The sequence below is a fragment of the Acanthochromis polyacanthus genome, chromosome 5 (assembly GCF_021347895.1).
Source record: "Acanthochromis polyacanthus isolate Apoly-LR-REF ecotype Palm Island chromosome 5, KAUST_Apoly_ChrSc, whole genome shotgun sequence".
NCBI lineage: Eukaryota > Metazoa > Chordata > Actinopteri > Pomacentridae > Acanthochromis > Acanthochromis polyacanthus.
The window spans coordinates 11,591,101-11,616,247 of NC_067117.1; the positions used below are offsets into that span (position 1 = coordinate 11,591,101).

Consider the following 25,147-nt stretch of genomic DNA (forward strand, 5'->3'; position numbering starts at 1 on the left):
CCCATAGAAGGTCCGGGTAGGCTTTACGCACGAAGCTGAGAGTGGGTGTGGATTACACTTTAGCTTATTGAATGCAGTGAAATAGATGCCAGGAAATATACGAAAAAAGTAGCAAATAATACGTTTTCTTTTTGTCCCAAAATAACTAGCTTCCTGCACTATATGTGTATAATTTCCAGGAGGATCACTTCTGTGCTTGTGTGTCTAATCCAGCAGCTCTGTGCCTGTGCAGCCTGCTTTGGAACCTGTTAAGATTGTGGAATGTGAAGAGCTTCCCCCTGCTTATTCATGAAGGAACAAAAGCACTTAGAGGGGAGGTCAGCTTTGCCAGTGGCACACTAGTACATTGTAATAAATTCATTTACTAATTGATTTTATATTCTTTTTGTTTGAGGAGAGAGTATGGATCATTCAGATGGTGCTTATGGTATGATGAGCATGTGAGTTAGTCAAGTTTAGGACAGCAAAACTGAAGCATAACCAACAAATAACTGTGCTTATAAAGATTTTTTATCATATGTGTAAAATAATTAAAACAAAATGAGTATCATATGATTAACCTTTAAATGCTTCTTCTTCTTCTTCTTCTTCTTCTTTTCCTTTCGGCTTTTCCTTTCAGGGGTCGCCACAGCGAATCAATTGCCTCCATCTAACCCTGTCTTCTGCATCCTCTTCTCTCACACCAACTACCTTCATGTCCTCTTTAACCACATTCATAAACCTTCTCTTTGGTCTTCCTCTAGGCCTCCTGCCTGGCTGTGGAAAACTCAGCATCCTTCTACCAATATATTCACTCTCTCTCCTCTGGACATGTCCGAACCATCTCAGTCTGGCCTCTCTGACGTTATCTCCAAAGCCTCTAACATGTGCTGTCCCTCTGATGGACTCATTCCTGATCCTATCCGTCCTGGTCACTCCCAGAGAGAACCTCAGCATCTTCAGTTCTGCTACCTCCAGCTCTGCCTCCTGTCTTTTCCCCAGGGACACTGTCTCCAGACCAAACAACATGCTAATTGATATAAAGGATACAATCCCATACAGTTGTCCTATAGGGTTACCTCCTATCAAAGTCCAATACTGTATAAAATTGTCAAAAAGAAAATAACATTTAAAAAATGCAGAATTAATCCAAAATAAGAAATAGTCCATCTTCATGAGGGAAGAGAAATCCAGGAAGATGAGATAGTGATATGGGCCTGAGAGAGGCAAAAATGTACAAGGACAGAGATAATGTTCTTAACTTAAAAAGACAAGGTACCATTCATCTGTGCCTGCACATGCTAAGCATGTCTGTCTGAGTGGACCAGTTATGATAAGCTAGGTTTTACTGTTACCAAAACTGATTCAGAACTTTTATTCCAGCATAATTTATTCATGTGAACTGATTGAATGAGCACCATGTAACATTACTATAGAACTAGTGTGGTGCCTTTTCTCACTTTAAGCAGGCCATTTTGCGGTATGTACTTCAAACAGTGCATTAAAGAAACAGGGAGAAGAAATGGAAAAAAATTAAATCTAATACTCAACTTTACAATAAAAGGAGGTCACATTGTTTCTGCTAAGCCTGTCTTCATCTGCACACTTCTGAGCGATCAAATCCTTTACTTCATTTTGTTCTCAGGCCAGATTTGACATCAATGCATGCTATGGGGGGGGGGGGGGGGGGGGGGGGGGGGGTCATACGTTAAGCTGGCTGAGTGGTCTTTAGCTCACCAAAATATACATAGCAAAGGAGGCGGTGGGGGTGGTGAACTTGTCCCCAGTCCAAGTTCACCAAAAAGTCATCAAGCAGAAAATCATCTAAGTTCATTAGTGTGGACGTGGTCCTTATAGCGACCTCTAGAGGCCATGCTGCCAGAAGGAAGTTTGAGGATACTCATTTTCAACAGCCAGTCCATCAGCATGGTTATCTATAGCTCACAGGGAGCCTTATGTGTGCAGTAGCTTCAAACCTCAACATAAATAGACCTGGATATTTATACACACCATTCCTCTGACCTTTCAGGGTGACTCAACATGCTGAAACAATAATAACGTGAGAACAAATGCAAAATCAATCTATTAACACAAATAATTAACAGACACACAGTTAACAATCTCTCCGTTTACTGAGTGCATGCATGTACTTACCTGCATTGTTCCATATATATACATTTAGGATGGTAGCATTCTCTTATATAAAACAGGCACATGGGCATGGTTAATACATGGAAACATTTCTGATACCAGAGGGGTTTCCAATTAGTAGCTATTTGCAACAGTAGTGGAACTAGATGAAAAAGAAACGCAGCTGGACAACTCAGCAGGCCATGGCATTTAGATGAAAATGTGAGGCCAGCCATAGTGTTACATAAGCAGGTATGTTAAGCAACCAACTATCTGCTCTTTGCTTGGACGAGGGCAAAACTTCCCCAATTAAATCTTCAACAACTGATTGTTTTTTTCTAGCCAGCTGGAAGCACTCTGACATATTATTACTTCGATAATGCCTTCTGAACAAACAGATTCTTTATTTACATATCCAGCATTCATGATGAGAATAATCACGTGGCTTCCTCACAACCGAAGTCCAACATACTTTTTTTTTTTTTTTTTTTAGCTCTGTGTTGCTCTCAGCTTGCCTCACAGCTAGAAGACCCCCAGTCTGCGTCCCGGGACCAGGGAACGTTCTGTGTGGAGTTTGTGTGCATGAGTGGGTTCTCTCAGGGTACTCTGGCTTCCTCCCACAGTCCAATAACATGCTGAGGTAAACCGGTGATTCTAAATTATCTGTAGGTGTGAATGTGAGTGTGTTCGTTTGTCTGTCTGTGTAGCCCTGTGATAGACCCTGTGGATGGATGGATGGATGGATGGATGGATGGATGGATGGATGGATGGATGGATGTTTTGCTCTCCACCAACTGCCTAACTCACCTGAGATCAAACTCTTCATCTGCAGCAGGCTTCATTATCTTTACTGGGCAGATGCTGACATTGTCCTTCAGTCTGGGGCATCATATTCTGTGGTCTTTTAGAACCTTTTCAATGAAAGAGTGATAAACATGAAGCAGAGCACCAGCTGCAGGCAGGAAAATCAGCTGTAGAGCTGGGTGATAATTCCCTGCAGGTTCATTACTAATATTTAAAAAACTGCTTTAAGGAAACATCATTTGAAATGCCTCAGCTTTGAAATATTGTTGCATGTTAAAATAAACCTGTGTATCATAAATTCTGAGCTCTTTGACAAATTCCTCTTGCTTGCAGCAGTTGGCTCAAAAAAACAGAGAAAGAAAAGCCCCCGATTGCACCTCTTGTGCTTTAAGTTTAAAAAAAATAATATCAGGCAACCTTCCAAAAAACACAGGAGGCTACCAAAACTTTCCACTGTTCTATGTTTATTTTTATCATCTGTAAAGACTCGTCTTACCATCTGTTCCGAACCCACAAGACATCCTATGAATCACATACTATATATTTCTCTCTAACTCATGCACTGTTTCTGGGGTTTTCCAAAGATCAACAGTAAATTCTTTTTGAGAAAATGATGACTGCTGATGTACAGTGCCTATGAAAGGGTTCACCCCCTCTACCCTTTTTTGCTTTTTAACATTGAATGTTGCTCATTTATGACAAGAATTTACCAATACACCTTCCTGTCAAAGAAAAACAATTTCTATGACGTAATATCAATCAGCTAAAAATATAAAATAAATGATCAGAAAGACCAGAAAGTAGACTAGTCAAGGAGGCCACCAGGACAGCTATGACTCCTCTGAAGGACTTACAAGCTTCAGTGGCTGAGATGGAAGAGACTGTGCATGCGACAACAGTTGCCAAGCTTTATGTGAGAATGGAAAAGGGAATGTCAACGTTGAAAAAGTACTGAACAGAAGTCTCAACTACCATTCAGAAGGCATGCCAAAGATTCTTAAGTCAACTGGAAAAAGTTACTTTGATATGTTGAGACCAAAATTAACTTTGTGGCCGTCAGATGAAAAGCTATATTTGGAGGACACACTATCCCCACTGTGCAGCATGGCTTAAATACCCGCTTGTAACTCCTTCAGAAGTCATAGGTGTCTCGGTTGTCTCCCTCACTAGTCTCTTTCTTTCTTGTTCACTCAGTTTTTGAGGACGACTGCTCGAAGAAGATGTACACGTGCCATATTCCTGACAATCCTTGATGATGGACTGAACTATACACAATGGGATAATCACTAACCTGGAAATGTTCTTGTATCTATCTCCTGAGTTATGCTTTCCATATAACTTTTTTCAGAGAAGTACCTGATATGCACTTTTATCTTCATCATGTAGTTATATCCAGGAGGTACAATTCTCCTGATTGTGTGTCTGGACCTTCCAGATACAGGAGTCTTTATACTACAATCACTTGAGACACATTCACTGCACACAGACTATCTACATTTCAATAACTCTGTGACTTTTAGCCCCAACTGGCTGCACCTGTGTTGAAATGGGTGATTCACTTTAAAGGGCGTAAATACTGATGCAATCACTGGTTTTACATTTTAGATATTTAATTAACTGACCTTAGTTTGTGGAAATCAGCTCAAAAAAACCTAATTAATTTGACGAAGATTTAATGTAAAGCAATCAAAGGAGGAAACTTCCAAGTGCAGTGAGTACTTTGTACAGTCACTTCGGCACTTGGACGTAACGTCAATACATGCTGTAAGAGGCACACATTTGGCCCGTCGATAACACAGCACTGCACTCTTGCTTTTGAACAAACTCCATACTACTTATTCCGTTGCCTGGTGGGTTTGTTAGGCATTGTGTTTGACAGTGCGTAGACACTCTACAAACAACAGACACAGAGCGTTCACAGAATAATAGGAAGATATGTAATCAAGCTCTCCTCTCACTCACGTTGTGTTGCATCAGTTTGGTTACATAACAGAGGTGGATCTGAGGTTCAGAACATTTCTCCCTGAGAGGTGAAAATATCAAAGGATGGGGCACCACGAGGTCCATGAAACAACCTGTGGGATATATTATATTGTGTTTCATTGTGTAACGCATACTGTTTAAATAAAGACCGCCAGCAGGGAGGCAGGCAAACTGACCACCTCTTTGTGTGAAGGACCAGAGCTTTGTAGGTGAGTGTGACTTCACTGAATAGTTTGACAGTGGAAAACATAAATAAATAGCAGCATTTGACTCTTCATCTACTTTAATTCTCTCCTCTCTATGCTACCAAAGATGTTCCAAGTCAGACTGCAATGATCTCTTTAAGCAAAAGAAGCAATACATATATTTTTCACTGGCACATGGACTCGGTAACTACCAAGTATTGTAAGTTACGGTCAATGTGTGATAGTCTCTTAACCATTTAACGATCCATAAAATAACAGGAGAGTAAGTTACCGAAAGCAACACATTTTACCTCTCACCCAGTTTTTTTTTTTTTTACAGGGTTAACTTACAATGAAAAGATGAGTACATTAACCCTTTCCATCTGGAGGTACCTCTGGCTGTATCTGCTGTTAAAACACAACCTGCTGCCATTTTTTGAAGGTTCACATTCACTGAGGAGGCAGTAAAGTTGCAGCTGAGAATTGTCAGAAGGCCGTTTTTCACTCTCTAATTTACTTTTTAAAAAATTATGATTAGATGTCACTTTGTTGCGGTGATGGAGACATGAGATTTCTTTGTTCTCCCCATAGGCGCCAAGTTGCTTCATTTTGGACTTACAGTTGTTTTTGCGATGTTCTTTTGTTGAGGTGGAAATATCAGAAAGCAGCCTAGAGCCTAGGGGGCTAAAGGCAAAGAAAAGTTGAAAATGTCCAGGATGACTAGGTAGAGAGATTGGGTGTTCAAGATTCTATTTTAACATGATCTATCATAGAAGAAGACAAAATTACTTTAGAGATTAAAGACTACAAACTTAAAAAAGAAAAAGTCTGACTTTATTATGTCTTATGCTGCAATTTTATTCATGAGTACAAGCAAAGGACAAGTGGGCACTCAGTTTCATCTTTCTCAAACAGAACTTCTTCAGTAGGAATGCTTCAAAACTTCCCAGGGATATCAGGGAATACCACTGCCTCCCTGTGGTATGTTGTTAAATAAAACAATGCAATAAGACACTCATAGCATTTTCTGTAGTTCTAAACAGTCCTCCATTGTTAGCCCACAGGCAGGGCGCTGTTATTCTTCATATTAACTCCACAGGCTCCAACACACTGCTATACCGAGAGCAGCTCATGTCAAGGTGTATTACATCTTATCATTGAATACTTTAAAACAGTGGAAGCCTCAATACTATGAGAGAACCACCATTAGGGCATGTACAGGAGAGATGGAAATACAGCAACAAGGCCAAACATGCATGGATTGTTGGTTCATTTATCAATGATGACCAGCAGTGTAACATGGTAATCATGGAGTCTGGCTCTGTACGGGTCACTAGAGACACTAGTTTTTTGCCGTCACCTTCACAGGAGTATCAGACCACAAGGTCAACAATGAGGTAATAAAACTGTGAGATTCTCAGCGATACCTAGGACAGCATGGTGGCTTCTGTCTGGCATAAAGCCTTGAACTCATCCTCTAGTGGAAGGACAGTTTCAAAGCAAAACCCAGACAGCACCTACAGCAGGCTTGTGAAAATAATAAAAATCGTGACACCTCATCTATGGAGCGGTGAGCCTGGCTTTCTTTGTGATGTTCATTTCCCTAGAAAGCTGAGTTTCAACAGGTAATGAGGAGGAAATCAGACAGTACAACAAAAAATAAGTTCAGGTTTACTCATGGAAACAGAACCTAGATAAAAAAAAACAAAACTGTTCATTATTATAATCCAGCTAGCAGCTTTGAATTTTGTCAGCTTGGGACATTCAGTTAACTCACAAAGATGAAAATCTGTACGTCTCTAAACTGACAATAACATCTTAAGTGTGAGCAGTTGGGCACATGTGCACACTGGAAAAGCCTGGACTAGTTCTCATTAAGAACAGAGCAGAATGCAGTGGGTTCACCTGCAATCCATTGCATACTTGGTCATTCAGCTGATTTTGTTGCCATTCTGATTTAGTATTTGGTGGTTCAGCAGCTAGATATAGCCTCTCCAGAGTGTCACTGCAATATCAGTGAAGTTCAGCAACTTAATATTATTTCTCTAATACTTCAAGAATTGGTTTTAAAAAACTCCTCTTGCATCATCAAATATAATGAAAACCAGTACAGAAATCATGTTGCACGTCATTTATTTTCTGTACAAATAGACGAGATTTTGTATAAACTGTACAATCTTTTTATCATGCAGAGACAAAAAATGATCATAAAACTACTATAAAAGAAATATGTAAACCAGGAAAGTAAATTTACTGTGCATATGTACAAATTATAAATTATATCATTATCTATTTCAGTATGCCATTACTACAGATTTTATTCTGTTATCTGGTTTATGGCAAGAGGCATAATCATCAGATCATACACAGACTGAAATTATTCGAAGAGTCGTTTTTGCTTTCCTTGACGCAGATCATCGGCAGGTCACTAAAAGAAATCACTTTAGCGAAAGACTAACGACTCATTCCAGTTCAGTGAAGCGAGCAAACATGGCTTTGCGGACTGCATCTTTGTATGTGTCTGAAGCTGAGAGGGTGTAGTTGGTGCCTTTAGTGCCAAGACCAGCTCCCTTTGTTCTCAACTGTGCCTGAGGAGGAAACCCACAAAGTTTAGTACTTTCATTTGAGTTTGACAGAGTTATTGATGCTGATATTTGGGGTACACGCTGACATTAGCAAGCGATTGCTGGAAATACCTCAATAGGTGTAGTGATGCCCTGCTGGTTGCGACCAAGACCTTTTCCCTCCTTCCATCCCATGGCCTGCAGCATTTTGTTCCCAATATTGTCACTATTAAGGCCATCTTTAGTTGGCTGTTCGTAGTTTCTGTGCACAAAAAAGTAAATATTCTAAAATGACTATGAACCAAAAATGAACAACTTGAGCCACAGTGTTTTACAGTAGTCAGTAAAATAAAATAAAAAAACGTAGCTCACATGACTGGTGTTGGCTGGCTAAATTTCTTCTTCTTAGGTGCTGGAGGTTCTGGGATGCCGTATTTTTCTCTCCTCTCAGCTGCTCTGTCCCTGTATTTCATCTATTTACCAAAAGGAAAAAAAACATTTTGGTTTTTGAAATGCAGTCACATTGAGACAAAAAGCAAATGACTCAGTAGCAAGTGGGTGATTCTATATTGAGCCCAACCTCAGTCTCTTTTCTCTCCAACTCCTCCAGCTCAGCTTCAGTCAATTTAGATCTGCGGAGAACTTCCATGTTTTTCTGGGAGAGAAAAATAAAACAATTGATAATCTTGTGTTTACCTTATGGGTTGTTTGGATTTTCCCTATTTTCCGAAGACAATACATGTGCTTTACCTTATGGAGATCAGAGAGCTGCTGATGTCGAATTAGACTCTCTTTATTGGGAAACTGTCTCCTACACAGCAAGCAAGCCAACTTCTTCCAGTCTGTCAACTTGTCCTGGCCTCCCTCACCACCATCAAGTTCTGCTCCTCCCTCTTCAGGATCACTGTCTCCACTGTAGGCTGCCACAAGGCCACACTAACCACACCAAGGAAAAACATGCATAAAAATGTCATCAAGAACAAGACCAGAATATGACTGTAAACAATATACATTACACACAGCTCATTAATGTCTCCTTGGCAATAGCTTCCATCACACTGCTAAATTCAACCCAACACAATTGTGTAATGTCCAAACTACTCACCTTGGAGGTGGTGGCTGAGGTGGTTGGTGTCTCCTCTTCAGGGATCCGTAGCACCTCTGGCATTAGTCTTTCTAGACTTGCCTGCTGAAAAACAAAACAAAATAAACAATCAAGTCAATACATTCAGGACATATCTGTCTAAAAGTCACACAGACCAGAAATGTGTTAAATGTTCATTTCAACTGAGCTACCTTCTTTTCAAACAGTGTGTATCCAGCATCAGCAGCTGCTGCCTCCTTCCTCTCTTCTTGACTAACGGGCTGAAAGCTACTCTTGAAATTCTCTTTTTGCTTGTTGAGACTTTTGGCCCAGCGTTCCATGTCTTTAGCAATCTGAGAGAAAAGAACAGAATATAAATATGAAATTAAAATATGTGAAAAATATTTTGAAAAGTTTACATAAAATATGGAGAAGTTGCTACACGAGAAACAGAATGTGATAAAGTAGGATTTATAACACAGCACCTGCTGAGCAGTCTTGCTTTTGGGCTTCTCCTTTTTCTCTTTTCCCTCTTTAGGTTCTTTACTGCCTGTGGGTGCAGAGCCACTTGTGCCATCATTTTGTCCAGCGTTGGTTGGGGCAGGTACGTATGTCTGCTTCTCACTGTCCCAGTATAGATACTGCTGGGTCTGAGAATTGTAGTAATACTGAAAGGAAAAACACCAAATCACATTATCAAAACCATATAAACTCTCACTGATAGGACACAAACATAAGGTAGTGACTTGCACGTGGTCGCATCGTGCTACCTACATGTGTATTTGGGTCATAGTAGAGGCCCGTTTGAGGATCATAATAGTAGCCAGATGACTCATCATACTGATAGCTGGATGTATCAGGAACACCTGTCAATTATAAAACACAGTATCATTAAATTTACTATAGAAATCTTCTTTTGCATGGTCCATAGATGTGTTTTTAAGCGACTAAGCGTAGACAGTAAAAAAAAGGTAATAGAAAGAAATCTCAGGGATAGATGTTTGGTCCAAACATTTAGTCAGTCATTTCAAAGATTAGTCACTGTTGTCCTATTTATAAATGCGTGTATATTTATAAACTACAAGGAACATGTAACTGTTCAACAAAGGCTCCGAGTCCTGCAGTTGTATCCATGTGAACACACTACAACATAACATACTGTATAAGACAGTGACCTCAGGAGAACTGCCATATTTCTTTGTGTGCGTCACACTTCAGTAGAACAGGTATTAAGGGATCTTGTGTGCTCATACCAGCGCTGGTGTCCCCTGTCTGTCCAGAGGCTGCTAACGTACTGGCAGCATTAACAGTAGCAGCAGCTACAGCTGAAACAGACGCAGCTTCAATGCCTGAAAGGTGTCCTGTCTGGGGTTTTGCCTCCAGTTGTTGGGCAAGTGGTAATGCCTACAATTAACACAAAGGATATTTAAAGACTCTTAGAACATCGATTCAAAAACTGTACTTTTGTATAATTACAGAATCAACAAAAGTGTGTACATTACCTGCACAGCAGGCTGCGCAATGATATGAGGTTGGTAGACTTGGGCATTCTGTGATATTACGACTCCAACTGCAGTTGGAACAATCTTTACACCTGGAGCAGCTAAAATTGGAGAAGCAAACAACTGTTAATTTAAAAACTCAACATCACTGTGCAAACAAGAGTTAAATTAAGACACTGTGTGAAATCCAGCCGAGATCTCCATCTGTGCTCGCTGCTCATAAAAGCAGGGTTTATCTACTAGACTACTGCAGTTTTTGTTGTCCATACAGCTTTGTGCTGGAATTATACATTTACACATAAATGTGTCAGGCAGGCTGACACGGCAGTATTAGTCTCAAGAAAGATTACAATACCATCTTGTAATCTCATTGCAAAGAAGGCACACAAAAGACCTCATCTCTCACAAAATAACTGTTTTGCATTTTTCCAACACTAAATAGATATACAAAAGATCATCAGTAAATGTGCTAGCTTCTATAGAAGGTGCAAAAGCATCTCATACCTCCCAGAATGCCATTTCCCTGAGATGTGCTGGCTCCTCCTCCTTGTTGGTAGTAGGTCTGGTAGTCCTGTTAATCATTCATTGCAGGTGTTAAGATTCATTTCTTTACATTATTAAAAACACAGCTACAACCTCATGTCACATCTTAATCAAAGCTGCCATCAGTAACCTAATGGTCAGTAAGCTGCTATATTTTCTTAAAGCTGCCACTACACGTTTCTACACAACTGTATTTTATTTTACTGTTTTCATCTTTTAAGACAAACATATTGAAAGATATAAGAAATAACTGAATTTTTCAGCTAAAATACATCTTTTTTTCTGCTAACCTGTGAGAGTGGAGTGTAGCCTTCTTGCAGGTAGCTGTACTCTGACATCCCCTCTGAGCTCTGCTGTGGCTGAAAAGTCAAAGTGAATTGTGAGTGTGTGAAAATGGCACTGGGAGATGATAAATAATAGAACACTGATTGAAAAAAGGATTTACCTGACTCGAGGACCACTGGGCTGCAGCGATGGCTGTGCTGGCCACAGAAAAGGCACTGACACGATTCCCATCAGGTAGTAATAGGTCCCTAATACAAACGGCAAAAAGGTCAAAAATGCAATTAATCCCACTTGAATGTGACCGAATCTCTCTTCTCTTTACTCTGTATAAAAACTTGCATTTTGCAGAATACACAAGTACGCTGAGGAAGTATAAAACTTCAAATATCGATGTATGTAAATATTTTCATCCACCACAAAACCAAGGTACTTTATCTACTACTGTACTCACTTTCTGGCGCTCTTAGCATAATCCACCCCAATTGTTTTTCCATCCAGTTTTAGAGGAGGCTGCAGCCCCTGTAAGATGGTCAGCAGCTGAGAGGCCTCCTGTGAAAATGAAAAGGAAAACAGTTAGACATGCAGACATAAACAAGTCATGAGCTGTTCAAGTAGAAAATGCTCATCAATGCATCTTAAAGAATGCTTTACCAGAGGAGAGGACAGCTGTACAAAGGCAAAACCTCTATTCTGGCCTGTCTGCTTGTCTTTGATGAGGCGAATGTTGTTCGATGAAAGATTAGCATAAGGTGCCAGGGCTGTCATGATGGCTTCCACAGTGGTCAAAGGAGCAATATTTCTCAGGATGATTGCTGTAGAGGACAAAAGAGTACATGTAAGAACAACGTACCAAGGAGATATTTTAGTTCCAAATAAAGTGAAACACTGCTTGTATTAAAAAACAAACTCTTACTGTCGCCATAGAAATCTCCACTCGGTTGAGTTTCAGGGACTCCAGAGTTACCGCTTGCTTCACACTCTGTTGAGAGAATGACAGACAAGTAAGAAGAGTATTAACACAAGCCTTAGAAGGGTGTAATCAAAAGAACTGGAAATGAGGTATAAAGTGACAAGTGTTGAAGCCTGTGCTAAAAATGAGTCTGTGTTTAGAATATCAGACAGCCTATTTCATAAACTATATCATGTATTGTGTTGTGCCCCCCATACTCCTCCCCTTTCGTTCTGTAATATCACTGTTAAGTAGCAATAAAATAATGCATGCCATTTCTCATTTTTGCTGTTTATCTATATCTAATAGAATGGATCCATAGCATCCTATGTCTCCACAACTACAAAACACAAACTTTTAATTGCATCCCAGCACTGTTGCCTCAGGCTGCCCGGATGTCTGCAGTCAGTGGCCTCTTGTTGATTTAACTACTTACCGGCTTTGGCTGCTCCACACCTGAAGCACTTCAGCCTCCTCCGGAAATTGTACAGGCCACACTGCAAGTAACCGTTCACATCATTTTATTATACACCTACTAAAGCCCTGAACAGTGCTGCCTCAGAGATTAGGCAATCTATATTGGTTCAGCAAACCATACTTACCTGAGACACAACCTAACCTTTACCACTTATTCACATTTAGGAGTACCACAAAATAAGCTGACAGGACTGCAAAAATTGTAACTTACAGACCTATCATATGTGTGTTTGTGCAGTGTTCTGTGAAGGAATTGTTAGGATAATGTGACCATGAAACCAACTCATTATTTACTTACAGTGCCACAGAGCCAGTCTTCATATTTGTTCCTTGGGTGACTGTAGTGCATGTCCACACTTTTGCCTTGGATGGTTAGACGTTTCTGAAAGAGGAGACCAAAATCATTCAAGTGTTCATGGTGAGCTTTGATCTCATCAATAGAGCAAGCAGTGTTGGAAGGGAGAGAAGGGGGAGAGGGACCCCCAACAGATAGCCTTTGAGTTAAAGACAGGCACATGATGTATATGTGAGCGTGAGGTAAAGAGGGTTCTTTAGGTGTTTGGGACCCGCGTGCCCAGGTTGAACTGGAGCAAAGTGTACAATGTGATCCTAGCAGACATTTCGATTCATGTATGGGCTTCCCACAAAAAAATGTTAGGAGAAAATGACTTTTAAAAAAGAAAAAGTAAGACTAAAATCTCCATCTACTGAGAGGTTGGCTTAAAAGAAAACAAAAAAACAATACTCTGGGATTTCAATGAACTCTAAACATACTGATAATGCCTTGGTCAGGAAGATAAAAAATATTGTGTTCATTATCTTTAATGCAGATTGCTTTAGGAGATGACCTCAAAAATGAGTTAAATCTGCAGCTTTATTACCAATGCCTGAACACTTATCTAAACAAATCCTCTTTAAAACATTACACTGTAAATGATAAATATAACTGATGCTTTGTGATTTTCAATCCATTAGGTTTTTCTGTACATTTTCCACACTATGTATTCAATACATTCTGGTTGCCTTTTGGGTTGTTTTTTTTTTTTCAGATCCCCAAGATTAAAACTAGACTTGGCGATTGTGAAGCAACCTGATTGGTCTCCATCCATCGGGTAGCATCTTGCAAGTGATAAAAGTCCACGAAGGCGAAACCACGGCTTATACCTAGAGACAGCATTCAAATATAGACGGGAGGCGTGTTAGTTATGAGTCCATGGGCATATTATTCAAACTCTTCCACAACTGCTTCACGACCCAGGCCCAGTCTGGTACACAATAGGCCACTCCTTAGGAGTTTTACCATAGCAAGAAATCCTGCTGAATACCACTGTTTGAACCACACCCAACAACAACGTGTGTCAGCCAATCGACTTTCTCTTTAACTGCAATTGCTGCTCTTACTTACCTTACAGAGATCCACAATGTACTGAAATGATAAGTCGTAAATCAATATTTTACATCCTCTTTCAAGAAAATCGATATAATTCTCCCTTAACTGCTATCGGAAAACGGGTCTGAACGGAAGCAGATTGGCCCTATGGTCAAAGACTGAGGGAAGGTTGGGGTCCGTCACACATCCGGTTCTCACCTTTTTCTTTATCATCAGCCTGACATCCACTGGTTGGGGTCCCTCCAATTGGTCTATGGCAAAACGAATCTAAATGACAAAAAATATACATTTCTTTAACACTGTGATTTAAAATTTAAAACCTTTCAGCAGCCTTTTCACATTACAGAGTTAGGGCACTACACACATAAAAATACAGGTAGGTTGTATTTCTGCAGAGGAACATTTTTACTTACATCATCCTCAGTGACATGAGGAGACAGACCCCCAAGCATGATAGTCTTGCTCTTCTTCTCCTCTCCTGGCTCTCTTCTGTAATCCTGCTCTGAGTAGTCCCCATCTGAATGATAACCATCTTCTGATCTATCACTGTTGCGTCGTTTCCTCTCTCTTTGCTTTAAAACACAAGATTAGTACCAGTGTCATGCAAACAAATATTTTTACTTACACAATATGATACAAATAAAATTATGTAGATATTGGAATAAATACCTCTGGACTGTCTCTTGATCCTCGACGATCTCCTTCATAACGGTCATTACGTCTCTCTTCACCCCAGCGTCGCATGTTGTGATCGCGCTCCTGGTCTCTCTCCCGTCTGTCACGCCAATCTGACTCGTCACGGGACTGGTCAGAACCATATCTACCACTACGTTCGGTCCGACTAATCCTATTCAGGGAGGACATATGAAGAATAAGTGATGTTATGTAATCTTTTTACTTCCATAAGAGTTCTATCTCATCTTGTATACCAGTTTACATAGCCTTCATCTGCATGGTAATATTAAGATACATGGTTCAATCTAACACCATTGTAGGAAGCTCGTTTAAACAATTTTTTTGATTAACTTTAGACAAAATAATAAGTCTATCTCCATCTAGGGTTGGGACACTATCTCAAGTATGGTGGAACAAAGACTTCGACTAAAAGACATCAACATTTCTAGCATTTGTGTAACATGTATATCAATTTTATTAAGAGTCAAACAATGTGTCTAGCATTCCAGAAAATATCTACATTATATATATATATATATATATATATATATATATATATATATATATATATGTACACACCACACACAACAAATCATCATCACAGATTAAGGAATGCACGTTTTTAGTCGTTCTAAATAGACGTGATGTGGGTCAAGAGGCACTTAGGTTACAAACAGGTCTAACATAATATGTTCTGAATGAAACTTGGCTTAATATTCATTCTTTCTCCTTCAAAGTGAGGAATTAGCACTCGAGTTTGGCTTTAAACAGCTCTACAATAATAATTAGCCACACCTACTATGGCGCTTGCGCCAAATATAGCCACTCACCTTTTATCAGCGCCCATTTTTGTCAATGGCTTTGCACTCACGATTTCTAAAAAGCAAAAATATCATCAATTCGGAGTTCAATTAGCACCGTATTGTGATTTCTGTTGTTAAGACATTAAGATAAAACAGTCCCCGAATGTCGAATTTCGCACAACAAAATGCTTGTAAATGGCTAAAATGGAACCCGAGCTAACGTTAGCAAACCAGGGTGAAATAAGGCAACCAGACACAACTTCCGAGAAAACAAACGACGCAGCTGAGAAGCTGTCAGAACTTTCACTTTTCAGTCTGAATATACAGCAACTCACCAGTGTACGTTTGTTGGCAATGTTACTGCCCACTGTTATTTTTTCAAAATGATATCTGAAAAATTGTGAGCAAGAAAATTCATCTCACGTTCAAGGACTTCTCACAACAACTACAACGACCTTCTTTATCCCAGAATGCCTTGCCTCACTATCGCGGTGCATTATGGGTAACTAAAAATTTTAAGCCCAACATTTACCTTACAGGCAGTTTTGTCGTCGCTTGTTTTTGGCCGTTTTTCGTTTATATTGGTGATCGGTTAATATTACAGAAGATTTGATCGGGTGGCAGGTTATTATCTTTGCCGTAGCTGAATGAGGAGATGAGCAATATGATATATTGATAACAGATAAGGCAAAGTGTGGTTGTAGTGATTACAGTCCTGCCTGAAAGGCTTAACTGAGGGCGAAACAAACTATCGTTAACTATACATTTCCGCCATTTTACTGGATGTTGTTTGTGTGCTGTATTTATGAGAGTATATGGAAGAGTGTTTAGTCGTTTTGTGCTTTAGAAAATATGGGAAAGTTTGTTGGATTTCACCACGGTCTGACAATCATACTGTACTCCAATGCCGTTTAGATATTCTTGTCAATTCACAGGGACTAAATATTCTACATGAGACTTAATAAAGCTACTATCATCCCCTATAATCTGGCTTTTTATTATCATTGTATGTACCTATAGTGCAATTATATGCACATATTCTACAATTGAAAAGTCTACGCAGATCGTATGTAATTTATGAAGTATGCACAGAAATCCAACACCATAATTGATCATGTATTATTCAAATACCCTTTTTACTGTAGTGCTAATGACTTGGCAACAATTATATCAAAATATGTATAGGTAAATCTAACCAGATATGCTATTTGCTGTTCACTGTGTATACTGTAATCATCATCTCATGCATGCTTAGCTGTATGTCCCCATCTTCCTTTAAGCCTGTCTACTCTCTATAGTTATTCAGAACTAGATTCCAATTCAGTATGACAGATACGTAATCAAAGCTGAACTTAAATTAACTTACAACATGAAACAGAATCATTGTCAATCATTTATTACAGTATTTAAATTCTGAAACATCGCCAAACAATTCACTGTACAAGCAGGTCCTTAATACAGGTGACAACAATTATTTGTTCAACTTGGCACACAAGAATGTTCCCCTTTTCATAAACCTCTGATTGGGCAATGACACTGTATGCAACACAGATGGTCAACAAATTGTGCTGATACCAGAGCCACAATTGAGCTCCAGAATATTCTTATGAAACCAATGTTTATGGAGCATAATTTTGTAACATTTATGATGCTTGAGTCACTGACACCCAAGACAGACCCACATCTTCTATACAAATGTTTCATGAGATAAAACAACACAAAACTCAGCCATATAATATAAAAAATGGTCCACAAGGTCCCAAAAAAGGAGGGTGGAGTCCATCACACTTATTCCAAATATTCAGGATGGGGAGTGGGCAGGTAGCTTACGGATGCTATGAATTTCCATGATGAGCTCTAGGTCAAGGTTTCTCCTTTTGTCACCTGTAACAAGAAAAATATTAATTTATTGGTTAAATCATTTAGATACAACATTAGTTTAATTGCCAAGTAGGTTTTTACAAATAAAGACTTTGACTAGGTTGTTGTGTTGCAGAACAGTTGAAAAAGCATCTGTTGTCAGATAAATGTAAATGTCGGAAATCAAAGCTATAAAAAAATAAACTTCACAATGTTATATAAACACGACAGATGTGCAAATTCATTGCAACCACCGAATGCATTTATTTTTCAAACACTTAAATGCAGTATACTTACTCTTGCCTCGATGTATTCAATCCTCCTCTCCAAAGCAGTCAACTTCTCATTGAGGGTGGCCAAACGGGATCGACACGACATATCTGATGGGGATAGATGTATTCAGCTGTTACCGCATCCATGACATTTCGTTCAGTGTAGCAAAACTTGTCAGTCACCACCACATTCACTCGACAAAGATGATCGATGTCATTGTTGTACACCATTCAGGGTCATGCTCATTGAAATGCTCGACATTAAACACAGAAGACCAGCGATAGCAGCTGCGGTAGCCTCACAGCTAGCAGTTAGCCGTCTCAACACTTGACTCCACTGTTTGTACTTTGAACGACGTTTTGACATTTGACGAGCAGCTGGCATTGGTTCATAAGCAAATCAAAATGATTCGACGCCAAAATTCCACTATTCCTCTGCAATGCAACAAAAACAATCTCACAGCTAACGAGCTAGCTGGGAGTGGCCATTGAAAACATCAACATCAATGCTAGCTAACAGCCGGACAGCTAGCTCAGCAAGCTAACTTCAGCTGTCTATCTAAATTTTCACATCACTGCCAATTCTATCAGTAGAATTCATGGTCAAAATCTTACCAAACGAGTTCAGAAAGTCGGCGATTTTTTTGATGCTGCTCGTTATTACTTCTATATACTCTCGATTCGCCCAGTCTTGGTGAATCTCTCTTTGCACTGGATCTTCCTGGCCGGCCATGTTGGACGAGATGCAGCTTGGCGTAGCGATCAATCGAGGATAAACCTCTGCCTTCACCCAGGAAGCAGCGGAGCGAAACTGCTTCTTCTAGTTACAGGCAATAGTTTAATAACTCCCAAAACAACATTAAGTTTAAACACATTTTGTGTGTGTATAGGTCCAGGTCACATCTGTTATTATAATTTTTTATATATATATATTGTCAGTTATAATGGATTCTGCAATAACCTTTGAGTTGGCAGTATAGGTAGTATCATATGGGTGAAGATAAAAGATTTAATTTTTATTTATCACCAAGGAGCTGTAAAATTTTATATTAAGCACACTATACTTTAGCTGAATTTGCAACAGTCTCTGTAGCCTTCAAATAGCAGACGCCTAAACTGTAAACTATTAACAGTTTATTTAGTTGTCAAGTTCCTCAGTTGCTCTAAAAAATGTGAATTAATAACACCTGGTTTATTAATTAGCTCAAACTCACCAAATTAACTCGGAAGTGTAAAACTACGAGAGGGAAATTGTTTTAACTTCAGGGGGAAAAAAGTAAAATTTTATTCTTTTATGATGTTTTACAGTATAATATTTAATGGATGTGCTTGTGTTTTTCATGCATTTTATACAAAATACCATAGCACCATATATGATAAAAACATGTTTATTTCTTTTCTTAAAGTCTACCAAATGAGGACGTTTGTGATATGAGTTATACACAGCGGTAGAGTCAAACTTTTACATCTTCATCAGAAACTCCCCTCAAACTGTTTCAAGAAGTGTCTTCATTGGGTAAATAGTCTGAACAACCAGAGTGTATGGTACAGAAAATATCACAAATTTAGGAGTCCTGCCAACTGACTGAAACGTGAAGCTGGAGAGCATGATAAAGTACCCCAGACAGATGCATTGGCTGATTAATCTTTCTGGGTAGGGTGGTTATAACTGATATTCTCCCCATAGCCTGACGCAGCACACTTTATTTGACCCTCTTAAGTAGCTCTTTAATATCTGCCTCAATGTCACTGGTGAGGAAATTTCTGCTGTAGCGCTTGTAAGGCTCCCCATCTGGACTGACCAGGAACTTCTCGAAGTTCCAGGACACGTCGTTTCTGCACACTGGACTCCAAATGATGAGCTTTGGATCAGTCATGAGAGCCGTGGTGTCATCACTGGGGACCGGGAGCTTCTCTTTCAGATAGACAAACAGGGGGTGGGCATCTTTTCCATTCACATCCACCTTCTCCAGGAGTTGGAACTTTGGTTCAAAACCATTCCCTGGACGGACGTACTTCAACAATCTTAGGATTTCATCATTCTTGCAGTTCTCCTGTTATGAAAATATATAAACATGGTTAAATTTTCATTTAAACTCAAAATAAGGCCAACGGTGTAACTACATTTCAGTAGTGTACTGTAGTAGTGTACTGAAGTGCAGTCTGAGGGTACTTGAAGTAAAGTACATACATGATACTGTATTTTTCTAGTTCACTAGGTTTGAGTGATGGGTGTATTCGTCACTTCACTACTTTTATCTGATAGATGAGTTATTGGTTATTTGACAAATCACCTTCACAAAATCCAAATCTATTAAGAAGTCATTTTTAGCATAACTCTTCATAAACGTCCACCTTCGTCTGCTTGGTTAAAATCTGCTGCGTTAACACTGATGTGCCAGGAATAATATGAATACTTTTGATAGTTTGAGTACACATTGTTGATAATGCTTATTTACACTATTTAACAGTTTGACCTTTCTGTGTCAAGCAGTTGAACATTTACACCTTACTGAAATAGTTAATGTCATAAAAGTTCATGAATACCAAACTGTTAAGTTGCTCAAACTTTCAGAGCAGGCTGAAAACAGATGAGTGTATCCTTGAAATCAACATTTATTTTTACAAGAGTTAATATATTTCTATATTGAAATGATTATTTAAAAAAAGGAACAATAGGCCTATAGTTTGAGCTGTTATGAATGCTAGACATATTTGATCTTATTCTATATACCCATGAAAGTGAAGACACCCATGACTTACCTGATGTCCAAACTGGTTGCAGGGTACCCCCAAGATAACGAGTCCTTCGGCGGAATAGCGAGAATGAAGCTCGTTCATTTGGGTGTAATCCCTAGTTGTTGTTCCTCAGAGAGACGCCACATTTTCAATGAGAACCACCTTCCCATTCAGTGCAGAGAAACTCAACGTTTCTCCAGACAGCAGTTTTGCTGAAAGGTCGTAAAACCTTTTCAGTTTCCCAGCCATTCTTTTGAATTCCGGATGAAGTGGACGCAGAAGTATCAGAAAAACAGCTCACTTTATCTTTAATCTGACAACTTTATCCTGTCTCAAGTCCAGCCCTCACTTTATTCAGAGGGCGGGACACATAACCTGTGTAGACTTCTACACCCCTCAAGACTTCGAGGCTTTTCATTATTATCATAACATTAATTCAATTTTGTAAATAAATAAAAATAAATACATAAACGATTCAAATATAGATGCCATTGCTTGAACTCTAACTTCTGATGTGGCCATTTTACCAACAAGGAAGTCGCGTGCCCTCGTGCTCGATACAGTTATGTCATGAATATTACTTATTTTTCAAACGTATTTAATTTGTGTCAGTTGTTGTATTTATTTCTGGTCATTTTAGACAAGTGTCTGATATTTGAAGTTCAGTCAATTTAACTTCTATTCACGAGTGCGTCAAACTGCGTCGACAATAATGGCACTTATGGAATATTCATTAGTTGTCCTATTTTACACTACCCAACACAACTGAAAGTCAAGGAAACTGTATTCATGAAATTGCATTTCACGTCGATATGACTCATTTTTGAGCATTTTTTTTTTGGGAACAGCGGACACCCCTTCAGTCGGCATAAATGGTACTTTCCAGGAAGTAGTACGCAATGTGCAACCTAGTGGTTTATCTTTGTCGCTTAGTGAAACAAGTGAGTTCAGTCAACTGAAGTCCCGCTGGAAATTGATAAAACATTATCTTAAACATGCTAGCTTGTTTAAACGAATAAAGCAGAGTTTAAGTTTCGTAAGCAGCTAAATAACGGTATCTGCTCCTCCTGGTGGTAAGCTATCATGCCAGACTGGGTCAGTCTGTGTGTGCTCATTAGCTTGTTAAGTCTGTTAATTGTGGCTGGTCTACTTTTATATTCCGGACTCCTCTGTGACATTACTGTGCAAACTGGCTGTCCTCCCGTAAAAAAGATCACCTTCGCCTATAAGTTCAAAGAAGGACCGTACAAAGACTGTGGACAACTTTTCAAGGAGTCTCACTGTATTGGTCCAGGACTCCCACATGTCGGCGTGTTTTATGATGACCCCAGAAAGGTAAACATACACACATTTTTTTGTAGAATAGCAGATATATTGTCATACGTTTTATTTACTAATTTAAATAACTATTTTTAAATGAAAACTCAATGTGTTTAACAATGTAACCTATCAGTAGGTTGTGCATTTCGCCACTAGATGTCGACGGTGCTCTTCTCTTAAAGCGACTCGGTGGTAGACCATTAATTCTTTACTTCTCAGCAGATGAAATGGTTAATGGTTTACAATTGCTTAGTTCATCCGATTAAAATGTCTCTTCTCGAAAATGAGGGTCAGTTTAGTGGCATCTTGTGCCGTCATGACATTCTGTCTATTTCCCCCTTTTTTCCCTGACCATTTTGCAGAGACTCCTGGGATTGACTGATTTTTGTGTTTTCCCACTGAGCATTGTCCTAACACATCTGGTCAGGGTGTGGTGTGCTTTGTGGATTCAGATGTCATTTAAGGTCCTGAGATGTCCCAAACTAGAGCCTGTTTCGGGGTTTATGGACCTGTAGGCATTTCTAAAGCGAATAATTATATTTGACTTAATGCTGTACACTTGGAATCAAATGACTTAGCTGTAACATATTGTTGTTTTCATATTATATTGATCATATTTTCACTGTAAATTATTGAGATAGATCCTAGTTTCTTTCAAATCTGATTTATTGGTTTGACAGTGTGAATGAGATGACTTAAATCTAACTCCCAGGTTAAATTCTTATGTAGAAAGTGTCAACTAAATACCCCAGTATTACATATGGCAATATGGAAATTTGACTTATTATGGCTTTTTTATGTATGTCAGTGTGTCACTGTGTAAAATAGCCATTTGTGAATGTGACTACTACTGTTTAGCTGACATCATATAAGTGTCTTAGCAATTCTCCACCAATCAATCAAACAACTTTCCAGTGTGGTCATGTTGAATTCACCATCTGACAGTAAGCTGGCCGGCTTGTCTTGTTAGCTCTGGGTTTTTACAGCAGCATCTCGTTGTGTAATACCTAGGCATTGTTGTAGCTCTAAGTGAAAGGAGCTGAGCTGTGACAGTGTTGCACACAGTAAGTGTCACAGGGAACATTGCCAGCGCTTAAAAAAACGGAGGCACTTTGAAGTTACAGTTACAAAGTGACGATAAATTCAAGTAAGACTGTTGTAGGAGTTCCACAAAGATCAAGGGTCAAACAGGGTAAGCTTATGTCGCTTACAGTCACATTCACAAACACTTATCGGAGTGTGACCGAAGCTTTTGCCTTCTTTACTGCCACCCCAGTGCTGCTAGCAACACAATTAGTCAGTTGGATTTCTCTCGCTCTCTCTGATATGTTTTCCTCCGTTCTCGGTTGTTCCTCGTGTGAACTCATCCAACCCAAAATCTCAGTTCTCATAAGCAGCAGGAAATAATAATGGCTGGATCTGTTTTCCTGATACCTAATACTGCACACTCTCTGGGGTCTCCGAAATCGTGTGGTGCTTGTTCCCACATCTTGAAGTGAGTCCAGCATGAATTGTATTTTTATTAGGCTCTAACAGACCAAGAAGGAATGAAACGGGGAGAAGCACCTTGAGATGGTTTGTCAACATTTATTGTGCTCTTGCAGTAGAGAGTTTGAAGCTACAGGTAACAAGAGTGGGGAAACAGGGGCCTGACAGATTTGACCTTAAGAAATATACATCTGCTGTAGCATTAGCTTGTACTGAATGTACAATACAACATGTCATACCCACACCAAACTGCTGACCTCCAGCTACAGTATAGAAATGTTGTGTAGAGCTGCAACGCATATGAAAATAGATATCGTCTGTACTGTGATAAGATCATATATTGAATAAATTGAATTTTATATTATAGCTGAAAAAACAATCAGCAGGAAAATCCAATCATGACAGTTTTAATGTTCAATTAACAATTTAAGTCTTAATATTATAATTATGTCCAATATTTTATGGCACCAGCTTCTCAAATAATTAACTGCTTTTCCATGTAAACCTAATATCATTGTGTCTTTGAATTTTTGGGGTGAGTGTGGGTGCTTTGCACCATTTTCAAAGTGTACTGTTATTTTGTGAACATAGTTAATCAAAGACCCAATCAGCAGTTTCATATCCACCCACTTGCCAATTTATTTGGTACTAATTACTGCTTACCAACTGAATGTCATCGCCTTCATAAAACTACTATTTATTATGAGGTTGTTGTATTACGCAGCAGATTCAGCTATTTGTACCTCACTAACTGGCAAATGAGTGTACAGCCATGGCCATAAGTTTGGACACAGCATGACTTCCTATGTCTGTTTTGATGTCTATTACAGAACATAACTAATATTTTTTGACAGCACCAGTTTAATTAGTCAACAAATCAACAAGGGATATAATATTATCAATAAATTCCAACAATTGGAACAACTTTTTTCCCAAAACATAATATTAGAAGAAAATAACAAAAAAAATGCAGTACTTTCACAACCGAATTTGGTAAGAATAACAAAATGACACCAAACTCTTTTGATGTTTTTTTAAAATATGAAACTTAATATAGTTCTCAGGAGTTGTGTACTGTATTGTAAGTGACAATTTTGTGGTATTTTCTAAGATTCACAAGCGTCATGGTACTTGTGTCCAAACTTATGGCCATGGCTGTAAATACATTTACATTACATTTAGAAAAAAGGTCACAATGAGTAGTTGTAGCTGAGGGAAGTGAGTAGTTAGTGTCTGGCTTGTGCCTGAATTAATTTTCTCATCATGTTGCACTTTTGTGCATGAACTCACTAATAATCAGACATAGACATTGTCAAATTATTAATACAGAAGTATTGAGTCAAATCTACTTCTCCATAAACTATGTCAGGGTCACTCAGCTCTGTAATAGTTGCAATATTTTCTGTCCAATTATCAGAAGTAATTTTAAACAGTGTTGACTTTAGTGGCACTGCTGCTATGGCTTGATGCACAGCAACCTGATGGAATGTAACCAGAGTTTAGTGGTGTGGACTCTTCCCAACTCTGCTTCAAAACCCTTTTGTTATGCCCATCCTCTTTTTTTCCCAAGTCGGCAATTAAACTAGCAGTGGGTCCTAGCTCCTCTGCAGAGTCACAGCCAAGTCCTGATCTAAGTTAGAATAATTGGCGTAATGATCTCAGCTCATTAGCGTCCGAGCCTCAGGATGCCATTCAGTCCCTGCATCAGGAGCCCCAGAGAGTGCTGTCAGATAGGAGAACAGTTAGTTGGTGTCTAAATAGTGAGGCACTGTCCACTGATATTTGCAGTGGGAAGGATTTTTCAAAAGTGCAGCTGACAGAGGATAAGTGTCAGCATGGCTAGTCTCATCCTCTGTTCTCGTTTTTTCCCCCCGCTTTTACCTCCTTTAATCACTTCCTCTGAAGAAACAAAAGACCTCAACAAGAACTTGAGTTGGTCCTGAGATGGTTGCTATGGATACAAGGCTAGAGCAGCTCTGACTGTTTCTTCAAACAGCAAACACATATTCTGGGCCCCGCTCGCCTCCAGTAGCCTCTTCAGTTTCAACGCCAGGGGGTTTCTCTGACCCAGTGTACCCACATCACCTCTACCCTGCAGCTCTCTGCTTCTGAGGC

At 39.2% G+C, this 25,147-nt stretch overlaps 4 protein-coding genes across 6 annotated transcripts in view; 1 reads left to right on the forward strand and 3 right to left on the reverse strand.

Moving 5' to 3' along the window:
• Positions 1 to 7,197: 7,197 nt before the first annotated feature.
• Positions 7,198 to 15,840, reverse strand: rbm5 (RNA binding motif protein 5). 3 transcript variants are annotated; one of them, XM_051948826.1, is made up of 25 exons: positions 15,689 to 15,840; positions 15,381 to 15,426; positions 14,545 to 14,722; positions 14,289 to 14,447; positions 14,075 to 14,142; positions 13,576 to 13,651; positions 12,784 to 12,867; positions 12,445 to 12,505; positions 11,973 to 12,038; positions 11,711 to 11,871; positions 11,511 to 11,608; positions 11,220 to 11,307; positions 11,065 to 11,133; positions 10,736 to 10,802; positions 10,232 to 10,332; positions 9,983 to 10,133; positions 9,504 to 9,595; positions 9,215 to 9,397; positions 8,942 to 9,082; positions 8,751 to 8,831; positions 8,396 to 8,581; positions 8,226 to 8,300; positions 8,018 to 8,118; positions 7,778 to 7,907; positions 7,198 to 7,669 (listed from the first exon to the last, which is right to left on the reverse strand). In XM_051948826.1, exons 2-25 carry the CDS (start codon positions 15,395 to 15,397, stop codon positions 7,544 to 7,546), a joined length of 2,559 nt encoding a protein of 852 aa, XP_051804786.1. In that variant the 5' UTR covers positions 15,398 to 15,426; positions 15,689 to 15,840; the 3' UTR covers positions 7,198 to 7,543. The 3 variants fall into 3 exon arrangements, with proteins under 3 accessions (XP_051804786.1, XP_051804784.1, XP_051804785.1); XM_051948824.1 differs by having other exon boundaries at positions 8,751 to 8,834; XM_051948825.1 differs by having other exon boundaries at positions 8,751 to 8,834; positions 15,777 to 15,815.
• An 893-nt stretch (positions 15,841 to 16,733) lies between these two features.
• brk1 (BRICK1 subunit of SCAR/WAVE actin nucleating complex) lies at positions 16,734 to 18,267 on the reverse strand. Its single transcript, XM_022189226.2, has 3 exons — positions 18,101 to 18,267; positions 17,511 to 17,593; positions 16,734 to 17,237 (listed from the first exon to the last, which is right to left on the reverse strand). Exons 1-3 carry the CDS (start codon positions 18,216 to 18,218, stop codon positions 17,211 to 17,213), a joined length of 228 nt encoding a protein of 75 aa, XP_022044918.1. The 5' UTR covers positions 18,219 to 18,267; the 3' UTR covers positions 16,734 to 17,210.
• A 590-nt stretch (positions 18,268 to 18,857) lies between these two features.
• gpx1a (glutathione peroxidase 1a) lies at positions 18,858 to 20,565 on the reverse strand. The gene is made up of 2 exons (XM_022189296.2): positions 20,249 to 20,565; positions 18,858 to 19,539 (listed from the first exon to the last, which is right to left on the reverse strand). Exons 1-2 carry the CDS (start codon positions 20,471 to 20,473, stop codon positions 19,189 to 19,191), a joined length of 576 nt encoding a protein of 191 aa, XP_022044988.1. The 5' UTR covers positions 20,474 to 20,565; the 3' UTR covers positions 18,858 to 19,188.
• Positions 20,566 to 21,000: 435 nt separating this feature from the next.
• LOC110947942 (testis-expressed protein 264 homolog) overlaps positions 21,001 to 25,147 on the forward strand; it is a 36,342-nt gene continuing 32,195 nt past the window's right edge. The window contains exon 1 of the mRNA XM_022189295.2: positions 21,001 to 21,559. Within this exon, the coding sequence (XP_022044987.2) occupies positions 21,308 to 21,559 (252 nt within the window). The 5' untranslated portion in view covers positions 21,001 to 21,307. The remainder of the gene's footprint in view (positions 21,560 to 25,147) is intronic.

Bases quoted from the DNA above. Each gene is read 5' to 3' on its own strand.
- rbm5 (XM_051948824.1), bottom strand. The intron at 11,308-11,510 runs GTGAGTACAGTA...CGTTTGTATTAG, and splicing joins TATGCTAAGAGCGCCAGAAA to GGACCTATTACTACCTGATG. The intron at 8,301-8,395 runs GTAAAGCACATG...TTTCTCTCCCAG, and splicing joins AGCTCTCTGATCTCCATAAG to AAAAACATGGAAGTTCTCCG.
- brk1 (XM_022189226.2), bottom strand. From the start codon at position 18,218: ATGGCCGGCCAGGAAGATCCAGTGCAAAGAGAGATTCACCAAGACTGG. The intron at 17,594-18,100 runs GTAAGATTTTGA...TATCCCCATCAG, and splicing joins CGACTTTCTGAACTCGTTTG to ATATGTCGTGTCGATCCCGT. The intron at 17,238-17,510 runs GTAAGTATACTG...TTCTTGTTACAG, and splicing joins TTGAATACATCGAGGCAAGA to GTGACAAAAGGAGAAACCTT.